A 22,020-nucleotide genomic window follows, 5' to 3' on the forward strand; every position below is an offset into this window, starting at 1 on the left:
TTTATGAAAGAAAAGCATAAAAGAATGTCTCTCTAGTTGGTAATTTAATCACATATTTAATATGTAATCGAGGTATACAGTAACTCAAAGAGAATTGGAAAGTGAAATTAATTTATATTAACTATGAAAATATCATTATTAGAAACTAAATATTCTGCATGAATATTTACTTTATGTGAATGGAATGTTAAGCATATTCTCTTGAAAGACTAAAGTTAATTCAAAATCAAATACAACCATACAATATATATTCAATTCATGGAATTACTAAGGAAAAACAATTCAAACTTGGAATATGCCTGTGATTGTAAAATTATACTTGGGCTATGAGAAATATGACAACAGTATTAAATAGAGGCTAGTTTTTCATATATTGATATGTATTCCTAGATTTGATGGTTTTGTTGAAAAGTGAAAAATTGCAATCTGACACTCATGAATAATTATTTAGTTCACTCATGATGTATCTCTTGACATTTAATTCTGAAATATATTTATGCACACACACTCTCTTTGGAACTAATTTGTATCAAATTCCATCAATATTTTAATGATTAATATTCTGATAATGAAGTGAACATTTGCCATTTTCTCAGTATTTGCAGGTTTACATAAGGTAGTATCAAGTTCCAATCAATTTTTAATGAGAAATGCTATGTATCATAGAAAATTACAAAATTGACTTTTCTTCATAATTCTTTTCATAATATTTATTACTTCGTTGTTTCTTAGAGTATAAATAAAAGGATTTAATGAAGGAAATATTAGAGTATTAAAAATAGCAGCAGGTACATCTGTATCCCCTTTGTTAAATGAACTTGGTTTGGCATACAGAAAGAGCAGAGAACCATAGAATATTGAAACCGAAAGAAAGTGGGATGCACAGGTAGATACAGTTTGCCCCTTCCCTCTTTCGATTTCATTGTGAATATATTGAAAAGGACATAGAGATAAGTGATTAGCACTACAGGAATTGTAAATAGCAGACCTAATCCTGCCAAGATAAGTATCATCAATTCATTGATATAAGAGTCAACACAGAAGAGTCTGTATAATGGAAAGACATCACAAAAAAAGTAAGTGATTGCATGAGACCCACAGAAAACCAACCTTAACAAAAGCCCTTCTTCAATCATGGAATGCAGGACTATGTAGGCTGCTGTGGTCATCTGAATGCAGAGTTTCTTTGACATCTTGCTGTGGTACTACAGTGGTCTGCATATGGCCACATAGTGGTCATAGGCCATTGCTGCCAGAAGAAAGCAGTCTGCAGTCTCAGCAAAACAGAGAAAGTAAAATTGTGCCATGCACTCATAGAGGGAAATCCTTCTGACCTCAGAAAAGAAGTTCTCTAACATCTTGGGAGTGATGGTACAGGAACAGCAGGAGTCCATGAGAGCCAGGTTGCCCAGGAAGATGTACATTGGTGTATGAAGACGGCGCTCCATGTAAATCAAGGCCATCAAACCTAGATTCCCCACCATGGTGACCAGATAGATGGCAGAGAACACCACAAACAGAAGGATCGTCATGTCTGGATTATCTGTAAATCCCATGAGGATAAATTTCATTGTCAGTGAGTGATTGTCCTCAATCCTCTCTACCTTGTCTGTTGAGATAGGAATTATGGAGATATTAAATTGCACTTGGAAACATCTATTTTTTCTTTCTTTTTATAGGTAGAGGATATCTTCTTCCGATCCCCTGTTTCCATCAGACAGCTCCACCTACTTCTAGGGGGACATTTCTTACATTGAAGAGTCAGCATCTATGACCTAATGCTGCAACTCTCAAAATTAATAGGATTCGGTAAATCCTGAGGGGATATTTAAGGTGGAGAAGATTATCATTCAGTAGTAATGCATGATAGCATAAAAAATTTGACCCATTTAATTAATTTTCCCATTTGATTAACCTTCCTCAATAATTTCAGTGTGAATTTTTAAGATTCTAAAATACCAAGGTTGTAGTGGCACCCACCTATAATCCCAATGATTTGGAAGGCAGAGTTTGGAGGACAGCAAGTTGGAGGCCAAGTGTCAACCACTTAAGAAGATCCTGTCTCAAAATAAAACTAAAATCTAAAAAGAACTAGGGATGTAGCTTGGTGGCAATTCACCTTTGGGTTTAATCCTTAGTACCCCTCCACCCCCAAAATATGTCCAAAATAATTTTAAAATCAATTTTCCTGGAAGCACATATTTTTTTTTATTAAAAATCATAAATTTACATAGGGCAATGTTGTTTGATTCATTCTGTTTTTTTTTCCTTCCCCCCCACCCCTCCCACCTCTCTTTTCCCTCTATACAGTCCTTCCTTCCTCCATTCTTACCACCCTCCTTATCCCTAACCCTAAACCTAACCCTAACTCTAACACTAACCCCTCCTACCCCCGATTACATGTCCTCATTCGCTTATCAGCAAGATCATTCGTCCTTTAGTTTTTTGAGATCGACTTATCTCACTTAGCATGATATTCTCCAATTTCATCCATTTGCCTACAAATGCCATACTTTTATCATTCTTCATGGCGGAATAATATATCATTGTATATGTATATGCCAAAGTTTCTTTATCCATTCATCAACTGAAGGGCATCTAGGTTGGTTCCACAATTTGGCTATGGTGAAATGAGTAGCTATGAACATTGATGTGGCTGTATCTCTGTAGTATGCTGATTTTAAGTCCTTTGGGTATAGGCCAAGGAGTGGGATAGCTGGGTCAAATGGTGGTTCCATTCCAAGCTTTCTGAGGAATCTCCATACTGCTTTCCAGAGTGGCTGCACTAATATGCAACCCCACCAGCAATGTATGAGTGTACCTTTTTCGCCACATCCTCGCCAACACCTATTGTTGCTTGTGTTCTTGATAATCACCTTTCTAATTGGGGTGAGATGAAATCTTAGGGTAGTTTTGATTTGCATTTCTCTTATTACTAGAGATGTTGAACATTTTTTCATATATCTGTTGATTGCTTGTAGATCTTCTTCTGTGAAGTGTCTGTTCATTTCCTTAGCCCTTTTGTTGATTGGATCATTTGTAGTCTTGGTGTAGAGTTTTTGAGTTCTTTATATATTCTGGAAATTAGTGCTCTATCTGAAGTATGAGTGGCAAAAATATTCTCCCACTTTGTAGGCTCTCTCATCACATTACTGATAGTTTCCTTTGCTGAGAGGAAAGCTTTTTAGTTTGAATATATCCCAGTTGTTGATTCTTGCTTTTATTTCTTGGGCTATGGGAGTCCTCTTAAGAAAGTCTGATCCTAAGCCAACAAGATAAAGGTTTGGACCTACTTTTTCTTCTATACGATGCAGGGTCTCTGGTCTGATTCCAAGTTACAAGATCAATGCTCATAAATCCAATGCATTTTTATACATAAGTGATGAATCTTCAGAAAGAGAAATTAGGAAACTACCCCAATCACAATAGCATCAAAAAAAATAAAATACTTGGGAATCAATCTCACAAAAGAGGTGAAAGACCTCTACAATGAGAACTACAGAACACTAAAGATAGAAATTAAAGAAAACCTTAGAAGATAGAAAGATCTCCCATGTTCTTGCATAGGAAGAATTAACATTATCAAAATGGCCATACTACCAAAAGCGCTATACAGATTCAATGCAATTCCAATTAAAATCCCAATGATGCACCTTACAGAAATAGAGCAAGCAATCATGAAATTCATCTGGAACAATAAGAAACCCAGAATAGCTAAAGCAATCCTCAGTAGAAAGAGCGAAGCAGGGGGTATAGCAATACCAGATCTTCAACTCTATTACAAAGCAATAGTAATAAAACGGCATGGTATTGGTACCAAAATAGACAGGTAGATCAATGGTACAGAATAGAGGACATGGACACAAACCCAAATAAATACAATTTTCTCATACTAGACAAAGGTGCCAAAAATATGCAATGGAGAAAAGATAGCCTCTTCAACAAATGGTGCTGGGAAAACTGGAAAACCACATGCAACAGAATGAAATTAAATCCCTATCTCTCACCAAGCACATATTTTTTTAAACTAGGGGACAGTTTTTATACCTACTCCTGGAAAAATGAATATTTTAACATATATTACACATGTGTTAATTAGTTTGATTTCCACAAAACCCAGTAAGGACTTAGGAGAATACTTATCTAGAAGGAAAATTAACATGGAAGGCAAAAGGTATAAAAGTCCATAGATCATTCCTTTTTGATCCCTTTTCCCAATGTTACACCCATTGTCATGAACACTGATTCTGTGAATTCCATTATTTCCATTGATATTTTCCAAATTGTAAATTATTTCTCTTTTGCTGAGGCACAACTATTTGCAGGTAATGCTACTTAATAAAATCTTAACTAAGTATTCTAGACCCTACTGACCTTATTTTTGAATTGTAGAGCATATGTTCTTTGCTCAACACAATCTACAATTTTTTATGTGTTATCTAAATTTCATTGCTCAGTCACATTTTTAGGTACAATTTCCTTATTATAATCATTTTCAGGCTAGTTGTAACATACTTCTATAAATGAAGGCATACAATTATATGGGGAGAAGGCCAGATTAATTAGATGTGTTATGGTGAACAAGTGTGGGTTACCTACTTTTCAGTTTCCTACTCATGATCCCTATTGACCTCTTTGCCTCTGCATATTCAGACTGTTAGCTTTGAGAAAAGGTCCACAGGGAAATTTTTCAAAATTATCATCTTAAGAAATTAAGGTATATTCACTTTATCTAAATTACCGCTTTTCTATTAGAATATTATATGAATTCTTGAAAGTTCACCATAGTAGCTATCAAGGAAATAAAAACAAATTAAACTTTATACTTCAGTTTTATCACTTGAAAAAAAAAGATGCTTTAAATCTTTATAGAAAGTTAGAGTTCAAATTTTGTTTTCCTTTTAAAGTCTATTTCCTCTTACTATTTAATAATCTGTTGGGGTGTATTGACTGAAGAATCTTATCATATAAATTCTATAATCAAAATGTGTATTGATAAAGTCAAAACATTAAAAGGCAGTAGAAATTAGTTTTTCTCAAATATTAAAATGAGCCAAATATTAATGTAAGCCATGTAGTAGGTTCATTACATATAAATAGCTTTAAATGTATGTCTAAATTTTTAATAGAATTTTATGATCTAATATTTGTATTTTGAAATTCTATGTTATAATTGGAAAATCAGATGACTCACAATATTGTATATTATCCTAGTTCACAACATTATTGAATTCTCAGGAGTTAGAGAAATAAATAGGCAATTAAAATTTAAAATTAATGAAAAATGGTAAAAACTAGAAGTAAATATTTATTTACTAAAATTAATAATAAAAAATACATTCAGCCACATCTTTACCTAGAATGCATTGAGAAGAGTTGTGAAATGGCCATGTTTCCTCAATGATAAAGTTCTCAGAATTTAAGCATGTATTGGTGTATATTTTTGCTAAGTTTAGAATGAAGGGAAGGCAACTCTGAGACTACCTCTACAGGTCGATGTTAATAATGTGTCCTTTCACTGCCAAGTTAGTTTTCCAGATCCTGAAGGGATTTTCTTGCACTTACATCAGTGTATTTCTGAGGAGATATTAAGTCCAAAAAGCATTTGAACCACTTGACATTCATTAAAGTTGTCCTTGAGACAATGAGATTAAAGCAAATGAGCTTCTCCGAAGACCATTTGATCCTGTTGATTTTTATTTAACTGATGCCATTTTTACAATTCTCTTCATCATGTTGTCCATAAAATATAAAACAGGCAGGAAATAGACTCAGGCTCTTTGAACCCCTTTCTGGAGGAAGTGGAATTACTATGGTTTATGAAAACAATTAACTTTGGAGAGGAAACTGGGAGGTATAATAACTTCAGTCAAGGTCATCGACTTTTCACTCTGTGCTTTGAATGCCCGTGTCCTAAACACAATGACTGGAAATTCGATTTTCCTATTTGTCCTGTATACAAATGCCTGAGATTGTTCTGTGTTTTCTCTTCATACCATGCTCCTTTTACCTTCCTTACCCTGCTATTATCTCTTCTTCCTGCAGCTAATCACTTTGTACTAATTATGCATTTATTTGGGAGTACATCTGTAGTTGGTCACTCCTTCCCCACCCCACAACTGATGCTGTGGTTTAGGGAGAAGAGATTTCTTTCATATGTCCAATTCTGTATTTCCAATGCTCTGGATTGTTTGTCATTTTGTAGTGCTCATTGTTGAATGAATTTAAAAAGTGATACTTCTCTACTCAAGAATTTAACAGGACCTCATTACTTTCAAACCAGAACTATTTCCCTAACTTTGAAATCCCAAATCTGCCTGTATCTTGTCACTTTGCTCTCTCCTGTGCAGCAGAGGGAAGATGGCCAAGGGCACCACTTCCTCTATTCCTGGTGCACCTGCTTCAATCTACCAAGAGCAATGTTTCCTACATCTAAAAGAATTCCTTCCTTCTATTCTTTTTTTTTTTTTAATTTAAATCTTCCTTGTCTTTAAGCTCAAACATAAACTCCTCCATGAGAATTTTCCCTGGTCTGTGTAATTAAATTCTTTTTTGTCTCTTATTCACTTAAATTATACTCCTTGCCTTCATACTAGTTTCCAGGTATCAGATGTGATTTGTATGTACCTGGATTATGTAACTGTATTAAATGGCCTTAAGGTAGGTATCATTTCATAGTCGTTTTGGGTTCTTTACAGCAAACTGAGCTAAATTTACAATATATATCAATTTCATTGATTACTAAATTATATAGAAGGCACTAGAAAAGACAGTGGGTAGAGGGGGCACAGGGTAACTTAATGATGTTTGTGTTTACTTAGGTTCTGTCCCTGTCCTTTATATACTTTCAATCTAGAATATTCCCTTAATTACCAATATCTTCTAGAATTGCAGTTGCCATCTATCTGCTTGTGAGTTCAGATGAGAGATTGCAATAATTTTGTTTGTAAATTGACATCAGTAAAGTTATTTCAAAATTCTTGAATGATGTGCCTATTCTACAATTAAGGGTGGATGTAGAAATACACTACCATGCTATGCATTTTCCAAAACATACAAATAGAAATAAAATAGTAAGATTGAATGAAAGAAATGGAATAAAATTTTCAGTTTTTATACAAATGATACAAAATCACTTTGTACTATTCATATACTACTATTAACTGATTTCATAATACAATATTCAGAAAAAAATTGATGATGTGTGACTATTTTTGAATGACTGTGTGATATAGCAGTTCAAGGATATATTTCCAAACTTTTATTTTTGAAAATTTATTTTTACTGTCAAATAGTCATTGAACTATTTCTGGCACAAGGGATAATTTGACACATTTTAAAAATATGTAGCTATCAAATCAGGATCGTTACAATTTCCGACTTCATAATCAGTTACTTGTGCTGGGAACCTATGAATTCTTCTGTTCAATTTGTTCAGAAAAATTATCATAAGTTGTTGTAAACTGTGGTCACGTGCTGTACTGTCGAACACTTGGTCTTCCTCCTATCTAGTTGTATATGGGTTCATATTATTCCACCTTCCTTTGTCTCTTCTCCCCTATCTTTCCTAGCCACTGGGCATCACTATTTCACTTTCCTCTTCTAGAAGACCAACATTTTTATCATCCACAGATGACTGAAAGCATATGGTATTTGCTCTCTATGCCCAGTGTATTTCACTTAAGGTCTTTCAGTTCCATATATTTTGCTGCAAGTGAAAAGTGATTCTTTGTTATAGGTGCATAATATTTCATCATGCATGTATAAAACATTTTCTTTATCCACTCATCCTTCATTCTATACTTCAGTTGATTCCTTATCTTGGCTATTGTGAATGATGGTGTAATAAACATGGGAATGCAGGTATCTCTGATAAACTGATTTTATTCCTTTGGATAAAATGCAGACGTCAGATAAATGGGTGATATGGTAGTTTTATTTTTTGTTTGTGGTGAAACTCTACTGTTTTTTGTAATAGTTGTACTTAACTTTATTTTGATCAACAGAGTGTAAGAATTTCTCTTTCTCCACATCCTTGTTAATATATTGTGTTTTTTGTCTTTTTGTAGATAGTCATTCTAACTGAAGAGAGATGAATCTTATTGTGGCTTTGGTTTGCATTTTCCTGATGACTTGTGACTGTAAACATTTTTCTTTCACTCTGGGTATTTCTTCATTTGAGCAATCTCTATTGATATCATTTGTCCATTTATGAATCAGATTATTGGTATTTTTTATTTTGATATGAGTTCCTTATTTGTTCCTTTGTCACATGAATACTTTGCAAATACTTCTCCCACTCTGAAGTTTGTTTCTTTACACTTTTAATTCATTTTTTGTTTGTTTGTTTTTTCCAGTCCCCATTTTTCATTTATTAAAAATGTTGGTTATAAAACAGCAGCATCATTTTGTCACTACTATACTGACTAATCTGTTTACTTACTAGAGCAGTAGAATACACTGAAGATTAGCTGTTACTTATTGACTACAGGACAGACAAACAATTTTTAAATGTATCCCTTAGGCACAGTGGCACACAGCTATAGTCCCAGCTGCTCAGGAGGCTAAGGGCAGGAGAATCACTGGAACCCAAGAGTTTGGCCAGTCTGGACACTTTATCAAGATCCCATCCCCCCAAAAAAAAAAAAAAAAAAAAAAAAAAAAAAAAAAGACTTTTACCAACTCCTGAACAAGTTTTAAAATCTGTCATCAAACACAACTAGAATTTTCCAGCACTCAAAAGATGAGCTTGGGCTGGAGGTATGGCTCAGAGGGTAGAGCACTTTGCCTAGCACGTGCCAGGTCTTGGTTCAATCCCCAGTACCAAAAAACAAACAAACAAACTTCCATAAGATGAGCTTCACTGTTGATTACAAACTCTGAAAACATTAGATTTTCACTAGTACAGTTAGGATAATATTTTGCTGCTATTTTTAGTTATTACTTCAGCCATGCAGGTAGATGTTCTAATGAATAATCTATTAGGAAAACCAATGTTAGCAACTATTAATCTGTTACAGCTTGCATCAGATTTTAAACACAACTTTATGTTTGCGTAAGTGGAGACATGCCATGAGAGATGTATATTTTTTAACTAAGTTCAAACCCTTGAAAGTTTCACTTATTTGTATTTCCAATGTGAACTGGTACAATTATATTTGCCCATTCATAAATCACAGGAACAAAAAGCCCAAGAGATCCAACAATTGAAACCATAAGAAAAGTCCACAAAAACATCCGATCAAAAACCTGGGCTATGAATTTCCAATCTTCAACAACCTCTCGGACATCATTCTCCTTCGTGACATGTCTTATTATGTAGCAAACAAAATCAAGAGCAGCTTCCAATGTGTTTCTAGAAGATTTTGGTTCACTACCATTCTCGGTTTCCTCTCTGACTGAAATACCTGTGTACATGACTTCTCATGCAAAACAGTTTGGGAAGCTTGTGAAGAAATGTCTTGCGGACCCAGGGTGCCATAGCATTGTGTGTTGAGGAAGAACAATAGTGAATGTTGATGGCGAAGACAGTCACCATAATTGATAGGGTCACAAAAATCATGGTAAACACCAGGTGCTCTCCAATCAGAGGTATAACTCTGGAAGACGAGGGTCTGATCTCTTCAATAACCAGAAGAAAGTCAGTCAGAGAGACAAGGACTGAAGTGCACAGACTAATCTTTTCACCTTCATTGGAAGAAAGATAGAAGACAACTACCATCAGGATGAGAGCCCGATACAGGGTATAATAAGGAACAAGGTATAAAAGAGAGGTAGTCGCTTAATTACAAAGGAGTAAGTGACATAAGGGCACCCAGCAGAGCTGTCAGTTGTTACCTTTGCTCCCCGCTGCACTCACGATCTCCCATTTTCCATTATCAGAAAAATCTGTCTTGCCTACATCTTGGTCCTCTAGGATTATATCAACCTGAGATCCATCATACGTCCAAGAGCCAAATTTCAAGGAACAGTTTTGGAGATCAAATGGGAAAAATGTGACATTAATGATACGGGATCTTTTGTAGTTTGCCGGCTGTATCGAGCTGACAGTGCCATTGTACCTGACAACTGCTTTTGTACTGGTCCCTTCAAAACGTCCGTCTGCATTATCAAACAAAACAATGTCTGGGGTCCAGAGGGAGACTGAAGGACACAAATAACTTTCATTCCACCATAGTCATCAGGGTTCCATCTTAATTTTACATCTGTCCATTCCTGTTTCAACCAGACATTTGTTGTCATTAACTGATTTTTCCCATCCACATCCACTAATTGAGATATTGCAAGGCCAAACTTGATTTTTATTTTGTTATTCAGGTATTCCATCTTTCATAGTCTTGAAATAAATCCTTAAACAAATTGTCTTCATGTTTTGCAACGAAGGATAATTCAGATAATCCTCCTCTATGTCTAGGGTACACCATTGGTGCTCTATCAATGATAGTATTTTTCTTCAAGGTACTGAGAAGAATAGCTCTAAAATCTTTCTAAAGCACTTAAAATTTGAAAAAGTACTAAGTGTTTCTTTTACTTTTTTGATTCCAGTTCAAAATATCTTGAAAAGCAGCAGAGTGAAAAAAGTCATGCTCCAAAGGAGCTAATCAAATGCAGGGAAGTCCGATGCCTAACATTCTGCGACAAACACACTTCATCTCTGGCAAAAATAGAAATTTTCAGATGCTGCGGGAAAGGTGGAGGAGAAGAGGGCAGAGAAGAAGCCACAGCCCTACACCTTTAATTCTTTATGTTCATGTAAAGAAGCATCTTAGTTTGATATTATCTCATTTGTCTACTGTTAGTTTTGTTATTGTGCTTTTAGGGTAATATAAAAAAAAATTGCCCATATGGTTGACTTGAAATGTTACCCCTTTGTTATCTTCTGGTAGTTTCAAGGATTTAGTTATGACATTTGGTTCTTTGAACTATTTTGAGTTAAGTTTACTATATGGTGAGAAATAAGAGTCTAGTTTCATTGTGCATGTGGATATCCAGTTTTTGCATTGCCATTTATTGAAGAGATAGTTCTTTCTTCAATGCATGTTTTTTTGTACCTCTAGCCAAAGTGAATATTATCAAAGACAGCAAGGGACACATGACATGATAGTGGGGAGGGGTCTTTATAGTTTCCTAGGGTCTCATGGGTAAAGGGCTGCTTCGGAAGATTAAGGCAGGTTTGCTATAGTATACCCAGTAGCAGGGGATGGGCACCTGAAGGGTCTGAGGATTGCATGGAGGTGAGGATTTCAATGGTTGAACTGAGAGGGATGCCTGGCTATGTCTAATGTTTGCATGGGTGCCTTTCTCTGGTTTTGCAGGGGCCATGCTCTTCAAGGTAGGTTGTCAAATCACTTCTTAGGGCCATGGGAGGATGTGTGGGGCTGCCAATCTATTGTTAGGGTTGGGATTGCTAGGAAGCCTTAATCATTTGAAATGATTACCTGGCTGATTTAGTATCCCTGGAGAATGAAGTATCAAGATAAAGTGTGCAGCAGCAGTCTGGAGTGAGGCACAATTTAGACTTAGATTTTTTCAGGGGAACGCAGTCTTGTCATTCATTAGGTTCTTTTTAGTGATGGTAATCTCTTCAACAACCACATCTTCCTTGGTCCCTGCTTTCTTTCTTCAGATTAATTAGTCCATCACCCTAAAATTCAATCTCATGTTAAGTCTCAGGGCATGGGCAAAATGTAGACAAGTTCTACAAGGATACAATACAAATGTTACAAGGATACAATACAAATGGCTTCTTGCCCAATTCCCCATAGAATGCTTATTACCCTTTGAAACCTCATGAGCACAGTCTTTATTGTCAATATCCCAATCAACATTCTGGTCTTCCCAGCTCACATCTGAATTATCTATTAAGTTATCCTTAAGACATTCTAAGTCTTCCCATCCTGAATCTTCTAACTTTCTAAAGTCTCCTGCAAACCATTCCTAAAGGCTCTCATATCACCTGGTCAGGTGAGTCACTGAAAAGACCCACTATTTAGTATCAATTTCTGTGTTAGTCAGTTTTTTGTCACTGTGACCAAAAACCTGACAAGAACTACTTAGGTTACCCGCTAGTAGCACTGGGTTCATTGTCTCTGTTCAGCAAAGAATTGAGGAACAGAACAAGAATTGAGGAAATAGCAAGCAAGAAGGAGATTTATTGTTAAAGTGACAGAGATGGAAGGGGGCCAAATAGAAAGGGGCCCAGAGCTGGGAATCCAGTGGGGGAAGTTTGGGCTTCTTTTTATGGTCTCTGGAAATTCCTTCTTTCCTTATCTCCTCTCCTGTCCATGTTCTCATCACCATTATTGATTGGTACCCGCTCTGTCCATGCATTAGTTTTAGTTTTTCTATTGAATCCCCCACTAGGAGTACAAGTACAGATGTGACTGATTGGGTCCCCTGCTTATGTCCATAAGCACTTTTGACAAGCAAGAAGTCGATCTCATCAGAAGACCCTCTCCATGCTCCTTTGTTCTGGCCCTGCCTGTAACCTCCTCACTTGCCATTTTGCCCTGGCTGCCTAAGCCCTTCTATATCTCCCTCACTTATAGTAGGAAAAGCTTATTTCAAGCTCAGGGTATCAGAGGTTCAGTTCATGGTTGGCATACTCCATCAAACAGATGACCTGAATGTGTATTGAAACCTGCTTGTGATTATTGGCCCAGAAACATAAACAACATGTTTTATTAATAAAATAAATGTCATTATAGTATTAAATGTCATTATAAAAGAATACCTACACCTTAGTGTAGAAAATCAGTCTACCTTGAAATCTGATTGCATCTGGCTTCTCAAAACATACAAAGTAAGATAACTTTGAATCTATATTTTCAATAAACTCAAGGCAAAAAGTATTCTCCAATGATTGTACATCTAGTTAAGTTGTAATTTCCAGGTACATGTAGAAAGAATCAGGAAAATTGAAAATCACCATTATAATACTGCAGGGATTATTGATGAAATCCATAGTTGTGCAAAATTCTCTACAGAAATAAGTTATTTGTATATTTTCCTATTACCTCTTTCAAATATTTTAAATTACTTGTATGATGTTAAGATATTTTCACTATTCTTCAAACTACTCCCTTCAAGAGATAAAATATCAGTATACTCTCTGGAGTGAGATCTGTATTTAGTGACTTGTTTCTAAAGAATGGCATAGGAGAAGGAGAAAACCATTATCTATATAGTGCTGAAACCTATCAGACCTCATTTTAACCAAGTGACCCAAGCTAACAGTATTAGTAATAAGTCATGTTTATATCAAGCACCCCTTAATATGATACAATGAGAAAAGAACTTTAATTCTGTGTCATTATTCCTCAAATTCCTTAGATTGTCTCATCATAAGCAAACACAAAACAAACCAAAACCAAAGGACACTGTACAAAACAGCTGCAGAAACCTCTTATAAAATGTCAAGTTTATGAATGAGAAAGAAAAACTGAAACTGTCATTGATTGTTGGAAACTAAGCTGTGTCAACAACAGGTTCAAATTGAAATACTGGATTGGGTCATGGAACAGAAAGAAAACCTTAATGGAAATAATGCTGAAATAAAAAATAAAGCTTATAATTAATTCATAGTATTGTACCAATGTTAACATCTTAACTTTGAAAAGGATGTCATGATTCTGTAAGATATTCACAATTGGGGAAATTTGATCGAGTATACAATGAACTCTCCTTGTAAGTTCTTATAAAACTAATGTCATCACTACTAATAAGTAGTAACAACAAATAAAATAGAAGGGAGGGGTTAGAGTATGTACCTCAACTGGGAAAGAGCTAAAGTTAAGTTCCTGAATTGCTGTATAATGCTAGTGGTGGTCAAATAATTAACATCTGACAAAACAAAAGTAGCATGACACATGCAGTATTATAAATAATAAAAGCATTAACATGAGACAACTAAATGAAAATGCAAAACCATCTAAAATAGCAGAAGAAATAGCAAAAAAGAAGTAAAAAAAAAAAAAAACCAACTAAATTAAAGAACCATCTAAATTAACCAGCAATAACTATAACACAATAAAGTGTGTAAACAATAAAGAAATAATGTAAACAGGGTTAAGTCAAATTAGTCATAAAAGTTTATATACATGTTACTAACTCATCAATTATAAGATTTTCAGATTTGTTCAAATATGAACCCAAGTTCTATTCTTTACAAATAAAGGCATTAGTAGAGATATTTCAGAAAAAAATATCAGCAAGAATCTCAATACTCAGACATAAAAACAGTTAAATAAACATGTAACAGAGTACTATAACTACATTTTCTTAAAAAGAGATATAAATGACGGTTTACTAGATACTGGAATGAAGTGATTTTAAGTTTATGTTGTAAAGCTTAAAAAATCAATGCCAAGATTTACACACAACTATTTGCATAAAGAAGAAGGTGAAATGAATGTATATTTTTTATGTATGGTTTATTTGCTTACTTATTTTTAAAACAAACAGAAAATATAGACTACACTAGTGAAAATTCTTACAGGACTGCTTTGCAAAAATATCTAATTTCCATTCTGAGACAGTAATTGCAATACATACATTGAACTTGATTTCTTTTATCATAAAAGGGAAAACCTTTTAGAAATTACTGATTACTGTGATCATATCAGAAAGACTCAGGAACAAATTTGAAGTTTTAAAATGAGTTCCTACTGGTCAAAGAGTAATAATTATAACAAGGTAAGAAGCATGTTTAAATCTCTGCATTTGTGATGATAATATTAAAATATCAAAAATTTTCATAGGATAATAAGAAAGAAACTTCTATGAACTGATAATTAGATTTATAAATTCTGCTTTTTCATGTGGATCATATTTATTTTATACCCATTGGGCTTTTTTCTCATTGAGGAAATAAAATCTTAAATGTTTGGAGTAAGAAAGAGAAGGAAGAAAGGAAATTAAGAGAATAAAAAAGAAATGAAAGAATGTGAGAAGAAATGAAATGACAAAATAAAGAAGGGGAGATAATTGAAGGAAGAAAGGAAGTAAAGAAGCAAGGGGGGAAAGGAAGGGAGGAAACAAGGAATGAAGGAAGGAAAGACCAAAGGAAAAGGAGTGGAAAAGAGAAAAATTTCAAGACAAGAATAGAAAAGAGAAAAGAAGACAAAAGATGAGATGGAAAGCTCTAAAGAAAGTTCTAGCAAAACAAGTGAAAAAATACCAAAAACATCCATTCATAGATTTAATTTAAAGCCCAGGATAAGGAAAATTTCCTGAAAATCTTTATAAGAGATGATCAAAGAATGAAAAACATGCAATTTTTTAAAAGTAACACAGCTTGCTAGGATATAAATGAAGAATGTGGTCATGCTTAAGAAAAAGATCATTTCACATCTAAAATTCTTAACAAATCAAATTCTGAACAAATCATATATTTCACAAAATGTGGATTCAAATGGACACTTATATTGTTGTGTTTAAAAAAAGGATATTCATTCGAAAGTTTTACTGACTGTAGCTTTTTGTCATTGTGTAGTTCTTAATTGAAAACACAGTATTTATATGAAAGTTTAAGGAAATTTTTTAAATCTTTTTTTTGTAGATTTTAAACATCACAAAAATTTTAAAAACTATCAACACAGAGAGAAGTTTATGCCATAAATATATGTAACAATTTAGAATGGTTTCTCTGAAATTGGTGGTACAAATAACTATGAAAAATGTAAGGTAGAGAAAAATGAATAGACACTTCATAGGAGTAAAAATGGCTGATAAACACATATATTCGGGGTACCTATTACTATTAGTTAATATAGAAAATAAATAGTCATCATTAATATGTTTTAAAGTTTTTTAGTAACTGCTTGATGTGTAAGTAACTTATTGTTTTATATTGCATAACATATAACATGTTTGATGCCTTTAGGAAAGAAAAGAATCTTACTCATACTCAGGTTAAAGTAGACCTTATCTAATTTTTTATAATTCACTGTTAATTATTCTACAAAATATTTGTGTTTATTTCAACTCATTCCATTCTTTTCCCGTTCTTGGAAACATCTAAATAAAACTTCATTACTTTATGGACTACTGCAATTAGTTTATAATTTCTCTACCTCTGTACTAACTACAAGTGTCTGCCATACCATTTTTCTGAAAATAAAAAAATATATATCATCTCAACCTGTTGCCCTTGGAATATTAAATGTCTCAAACACTGCATAGAATCAGAAAAAAAAAAAACTTTTTTCCTTTAACTGGATAATATTAATCAAAGGAGATTCTTTTCTCATTTAAATATTTAATTTTGATTCTCTTTTGATTTATTGAGGCTTGTAACAATACAGTCACATAATTTCATGAGACTAATAAGAGTTGGTAAACTAGTGACCTTTGAGTTTCCTTAGATTTACTCTGATTGTTTAATATGGATTAAGATTTGTCGAATGATAATGAAATTCTATCATATAACCTTTAATACACACCACTTAATGACTTAAAGATAATTATGTAAAACATTATTTCCCTTTTCTATGTTCATTATTTATGAAAACATTTTGATAAATTAAAATTAATTTGCTATAGGGGATGAAGTTGGTTTAAGAATGTTATACGACTGCAGAACATTTTTAAGTACATTTTTCACCTCCTTATTTCTCAGACTGTATATAAAAAGGTTTAAAAGGGGAATTACTATTGTATAAAAAATTGCCACTGGTATATCTTTATCCCCTTCTTCAAAAGGCCGAATATACATGAGGAGACAAATGTAGAATATCGAGACTGAGAGAAAGTGGGATGCACACGTAGAAAATGCTCTACCTCTCCCCTCCTTGGAGTTCATTTTGAAAATTGCAATAATAATGCAAAAATAAGAGATCAAAACAGTGGAAATGGTAAAGATCTGAATTGGCATTGAAAAAATATATATCATTAGTTCATTAATAAAAGGATCAGTACAGGATAGTCTATAAAGTGGAAGGATATCACAGAAAAAGTGATCAATCTGATGAGACCTGCAGAAAGTTAGCCTTAATAGAAGTCCTACATGAATCATAGAATGCAGATTACTAGCTATGAAGGTTCCTGTGGTCATCTGAATGCAGAGTTTCTTTGACATCAGGGTGTGGTACTGCAGTGGTCTGCATATGGCCACATAGCGGTCATAGGCCATTGCTGCCAGAAGAAAGCAGTCTGCAGTCTCAGCAAAACAGAGAAAATAGACCTGTGCCATGCACTCAGAGAGGGAAATCCTTCTGTCCTCAGAAAAGAAGTTCTCTAACATCTTGGGAGTGACAGCACAGGAACAGCAGGAGTCCATGACAGCCAGGTTGCCCAGGAAGATGTACATTGGTGTGTGAAGACGGAGCTCCATGTAAATCAAGGCCACCAACCCTAGATTCCCCACCATGGTGACCAGATAGATGGCAGAGAACATCACAAACTGCATGGCCTTCATATCTGGGTGATCTCTAAACCCCATGAGGATAAATTCAGTTGTTATTGAGTGATTTGCCTCAGGCATTCCCGACTTCTGTGCTGTGATATAAATCATAAAGAAACTCAATTGAGATTATAAGCAGAACGCATTTAATTTAGCTGCTCCAACTACTGTATGTATCAAGAGCACCTCTTCTTCCAATCACCCTACCCTGTGTCCTGATCAGTAGCACACTCACATTATGTCTAGTCTTTTGAGAGGATTCACGATCATTGTGTACACGGGAATTGGCTTAAAATGTCTTTGTGAATTCCTATGGTGGAAAAGTGTTTCCACATGCATTATCAAATCCCCATGTATAAATTCACAGTCAATATATAAGTTGCCATTTCCCAATTAAAAGATATTTCTTATGTAACTTCCTCTAAATAAAGACAAATGCATGATAGTATGTAAATAAAGTATAAATTACATAAATATATAACAGCATATAAAGAAATACATGACTGTATATTTATCTTTCTTTAGAGAAAGTTACCATAAGAAAATACCTTTTAATTTGGAAAATACCAAATTATTTATTTCTACGTGGGGATTTGATAATGCATGTAGAAACACTTTTCCTCTTCTGTCATGTATAACTAAAAGAAATCAATAAAATAAAAAAGAAAGATAAAAAGTTTTAAATGTTATCCTATGGGACCTATGAAGCATTTAAAAATAAATTGATCTTTTGAAATTTTAAATGGCTAAATGTCTGTTTGAAACTGCAGAATCACTCTGAGTTTGAAAAATGTTTTCTCTATATTGGTAATCTTTCCCAGACCAGGTCACCAAGAGATATCTTAAAGAAAGATCTGAGGGAGCAGGTATGAAAAATGGTGAAATGAGACACACATCATTACCCTTTGTACATGTATGACTACAAGAATGGTATAAATCTACATCATGCAGAACCATTGAAATGAAAAGATGTACCCCATTTGTGTACAGTGAATCAAAATGCAGTCTGTAAAAATTAAAAAAAAATAAAAAAAGATCTATTTATTATTATTGTTTTTTTTAATTTTTATTTTTACTGTGGATTGAACCCAGGGATGCTTAACCACTGAGCCACTTTCCCAGTCATTTTTATATTTTATTTTTGAGACAAGGTCTTGCTAAGTTGCTTAGAGCCTCCCCAAGTTGCTGAGGCTGACTTTGAACTTTCAATCTCCCTGCCTCAACCTCTCAAACTGCTGGGATTACAGGCACGCACCACCATGCCCAGCAGATCTATTGAATTTTTAAAATGATAGAAATATAAAATGTAAGTTAATTATATTCATTATAACATATTTGGAATCCTACTCCTATGTTGGAGGACAGACTTCTGAAGCAGTTATTACTCTTAAAAAATTTGTCTTAATGCTTTCTCCCTCTAATTTTAAAGTTGTCCTATAGGCATATCTGACATTATAAGACTTGTTGACAGTCTCCACTCACAGTGTGCATATTCTTCATGATATATACTTCTCTTGCACCATTTCAAACATCTCTAGAAAATAAAGTCATTTTCATTGCATCCTATGGAGATTTCATATTTAATTAGATTTGCAAACTCATTTACCTCTGATCTGCCACACATTTATGTGTTAGTTCAATGATCACCCAAATTTATTACATATTTATATAGTTTGGTGAACATACTATTACAACATTTCAGGGGCAGAAGCAGTAATGTGTTTTAAAAATATGACATGATCATCTTTCTTCCAGAAATAGCTGCACATTTTTAGATTTAACACACTTCAGATAGAAGACATTTTTGGAGAGAATCTACAATAGTTACTCAAAGTGTGGTGTTTTAAAAACATATTTTGGTTAGTATTTTTCTGTTTCTTATTATTTTCTATACTGAATTTTATGTGCTATTTACTATTTACTCACACAATGTAGTCTATAATACAATGAATAAAATTAAATTGTACTTTATTTTTAGGTCTCTAACACTTTTAAAATATCCCTCAGAATTATAACATTTTAAAAATTATTTGTAAAATTATAAAAATACTGCTTTTAATCATTATTTTAGTAACACCTAATGGTAAATCAACTGAAAATACCTATGTGGAATTCAGAAAAATTGGCTTAGATATCAAGCATTAACATTTTATTTAGAAGATATAGTACCAAAATGTAAAAAAAATAACATTTTCTTTACCAGTGAAAAATATAATTATTCACTTGAGTCATAAATCACTTTTACTATGTAACCCAGAATTATTTTACAGAGTTGCTGGCAGACTTACCTGTATATTTGCTGATTAAACTATGACACTTTGAACTTGCAGTTGCCAAAATGATCGTTAATTATTGAGTTTCATTAGCATCCTCAATTCAGAGATAAACTAAATAAATAATAAGGTGGATAAAATCTAAAAACAATTTAACATACTGAAGTGTTTTACAGAAATATGTATTTCTCCTCATTTATAATATAAACAAGTTAGAAATCCATCCTCATATTATGAGTTTGCTAAAACATTTTATACAAGCTCATTGACTATACACACACACACACACACACACACACACTCAATTAGGAAAATTGGGAACAAAATCTTTGGTGTTTAAAACATTGGGGAATAAATTATGATAATCTAGAATACCTTCTCTATTCATAGGTCAGTAACAATAATTACGTTAGCCACAGGGCAAAGTTAAAGTAATCCACTGATCCTAACAGTATTTCCTTGGCAATGACATCAGGGTAACCTTACAGAGATTCCTAATCTGAGAGGCATGGTTCCCCAAACACCAACCAAAGAAATAAGTGGAGGATACATGAAGTTTGAGATTCTGAGATTAAATCCAATGGCCATCAATAAAGTTGGCTTATGGATCATCATCATTTTTCAAAAACTTGATTTCTCTCTCTCCCTCTCAATCATTGTTTACTTGAATACTAAAATGGACTAAGGAGAAAGATTCATTTCAATCAAGGGGACGTTAAACAAAGATTTGAGGAGAGATTGGATTTGAAGAGAAGAAGCCAAAGTGTGGTGTGATCAACCTCTGTTGAATTCCTTTTCTTTTACTTCCTACAATGAATCTGTCTAAATCCTATAGATATAAATTGTCTGACATTGTATTTCTTTAGTTTCACTTATGGAACATAAGATAATATGAAAGAAACCAAAAATTTATTGAAGTATTTTCAAAATTAAAACAGTACACACACACACACACACACACACACACACACACACACACACGTAAATTTATTATACTCTGAAACCGTCACCATCAACAATGCCACAGTCATAAGGCAGCTTTTATTGGTCTCCCATCTTCATCCTTTCGCTACTATGGATATGCTTTCTCACACTGGAGGTGTTGCTGACTGCTTGTGACCCTATAGTCCAAGTCTTTGTCCTATATCTTGGATTCCAAGGACTCTGCAGATGGGGTTGATGGCACCTATTCCTTTGTTTTCTCCCATTCTCCTTTATGAACCCATCTCTAGGAATATCCTCATCACTCCTCTAGCTCTCGATGTACTAGATTTCAATCCTGGGTATTTATTCAGACTCTCGTCCTATCTGAAATGCCCTCTTGGCTATTTCTCTATCTAAATCTATTCAATTTTTGGGTGAGGTCCGATTCACACCATGAATTTATCTTCAGATTTTTAATGTGCAGAGTAATTGCTGTCCTTATGATGCAAAGATATCTGAATCGGGATTCATTCATCCAGTTGATCTTCATGGTCGAGTTTGTTTTTCTCAGATAGATTTATTTTCTTGTTGACTTTACACAAAGCAAACATCTATATTTATAACTTTCATAACATTCTTTAGAATATCATTACAAAGATGAGAAAATTTTACCATCAAACTTTTTATAAACATGCTAACATAAAAGTTTTAAAATGTTATTCATATCATTTTTCTTAGAATAAAGTGATATATGAAACTATGTCAAGCAAGTATAAAAATTTTATCTGTATTGTATGGTTTCTTTTTACAAAGCAGTTACATTTCACTTAACCAAATATCAATCACACTTATATTAAAGGACAATTATGTTAATTACTTTTGAAGTATTTGACAAATAACTTTATCATCAGAGAATGGATCAGCAAATTTAGAACACCTATTTTTATTAAAAGTTATGTATGTATATGGTTTATCCTAAATTCAGCAATTAATTTTAAGTATTGACATTATTCCAATCAAATCTTTGTATACAATATCATAACATGTCTAGTATTTCAAAAATCATTTTTTTATAAAATCTAATCACATCAGTGACATTCTGTGTCTTTTCATGCACTCCTGACAATAGTTTCTGTACTGCAATAGTTTTCATATAAATGATGAAAATGATTATTTTCAAATGGAGTGGTGTTTCCACTTGTTCTATTCATTGATTGATAGTGCATCAGTTTCATCTTTTTAATTTGTTCTTTTTAGATATACATGACAGTAGCGTGTTTTTGATATATTACACATACATGGAGTATAACTTATACTAATTAGGATCTCATGCTTGTGGATGTACATGATGTGGAGTTTCACTGGTTCTGTACTCACATATCAACATAAGAAAGTTAGGTTGGATTCTTAACCACTATCTTT

At 33.6% G+C, this 22,020-nt stretch overlaps 1 protein-coding gene and 2 pseudogenes across 3 annotated transcripts; all 3 read right to left on the bottom strand.

Annotated features, from left to right (window-relative positions):
- Window positions 1–670: 670 nt before the first annotated feature.
- On the bottom strand, window positions 671–4,618 carry LOC306637619 (olfactory receptor 5K1-like; annotated as a pseudogene). The gene is made up of 2 exons: window positions 4,600–4,618; window positions 671–1,609 (listed from the first exon to the last, which is right to left on the bottom strand). The product of its transcript is annotated as an olfactory receptor 5K1-like (transcript).
- Window positions 4,619–9,117: 4,499 nt separating this feature from the next.
- On the bottom strand, window positions 9,118–10,344 carry LOC306637783 (neuronal acetylcholine receptor subunit alpha-5-like; annotated as a pseudogene). Its single transcript has one exon. The product of its transcript is annotated as a neuronal acetylcholine receptor subunit alpha-5-like (transcript).
- Window positions 10,345–16,528: 6,184 nt separating this feature from the next.
- Window positions 16,529–17,482, bottom strand: LOC306637763 (olfactory receptor 5K16-like; the record flags this gene model as incomplete). Its single annotated transcript, XM_079100554.1, has 1 exon — window positions 16,529–17,482. The coding sequence occupies one exon, from the start codon at window positions 17,480–17,482 to the stop codon at window positions 16,529–16,531; it is 954 nt and encodes a 317-aa protein (XP_078956680.1).
- Window positions 17,483–22,020: the final 4,538 nt, after the last annotated feature.

Source organism: Sciurus vulgaris (assembly GCF_902686455.1).
Source record: "Sciurus vulgaris genome assembly, chromosome: 10".
Lineage (NCBI taxonomy): Eukaryota > Metazoa > Chordata > Mammalia > Rodentia > Sciuridae > Sciurus > Sciurus vulgaris.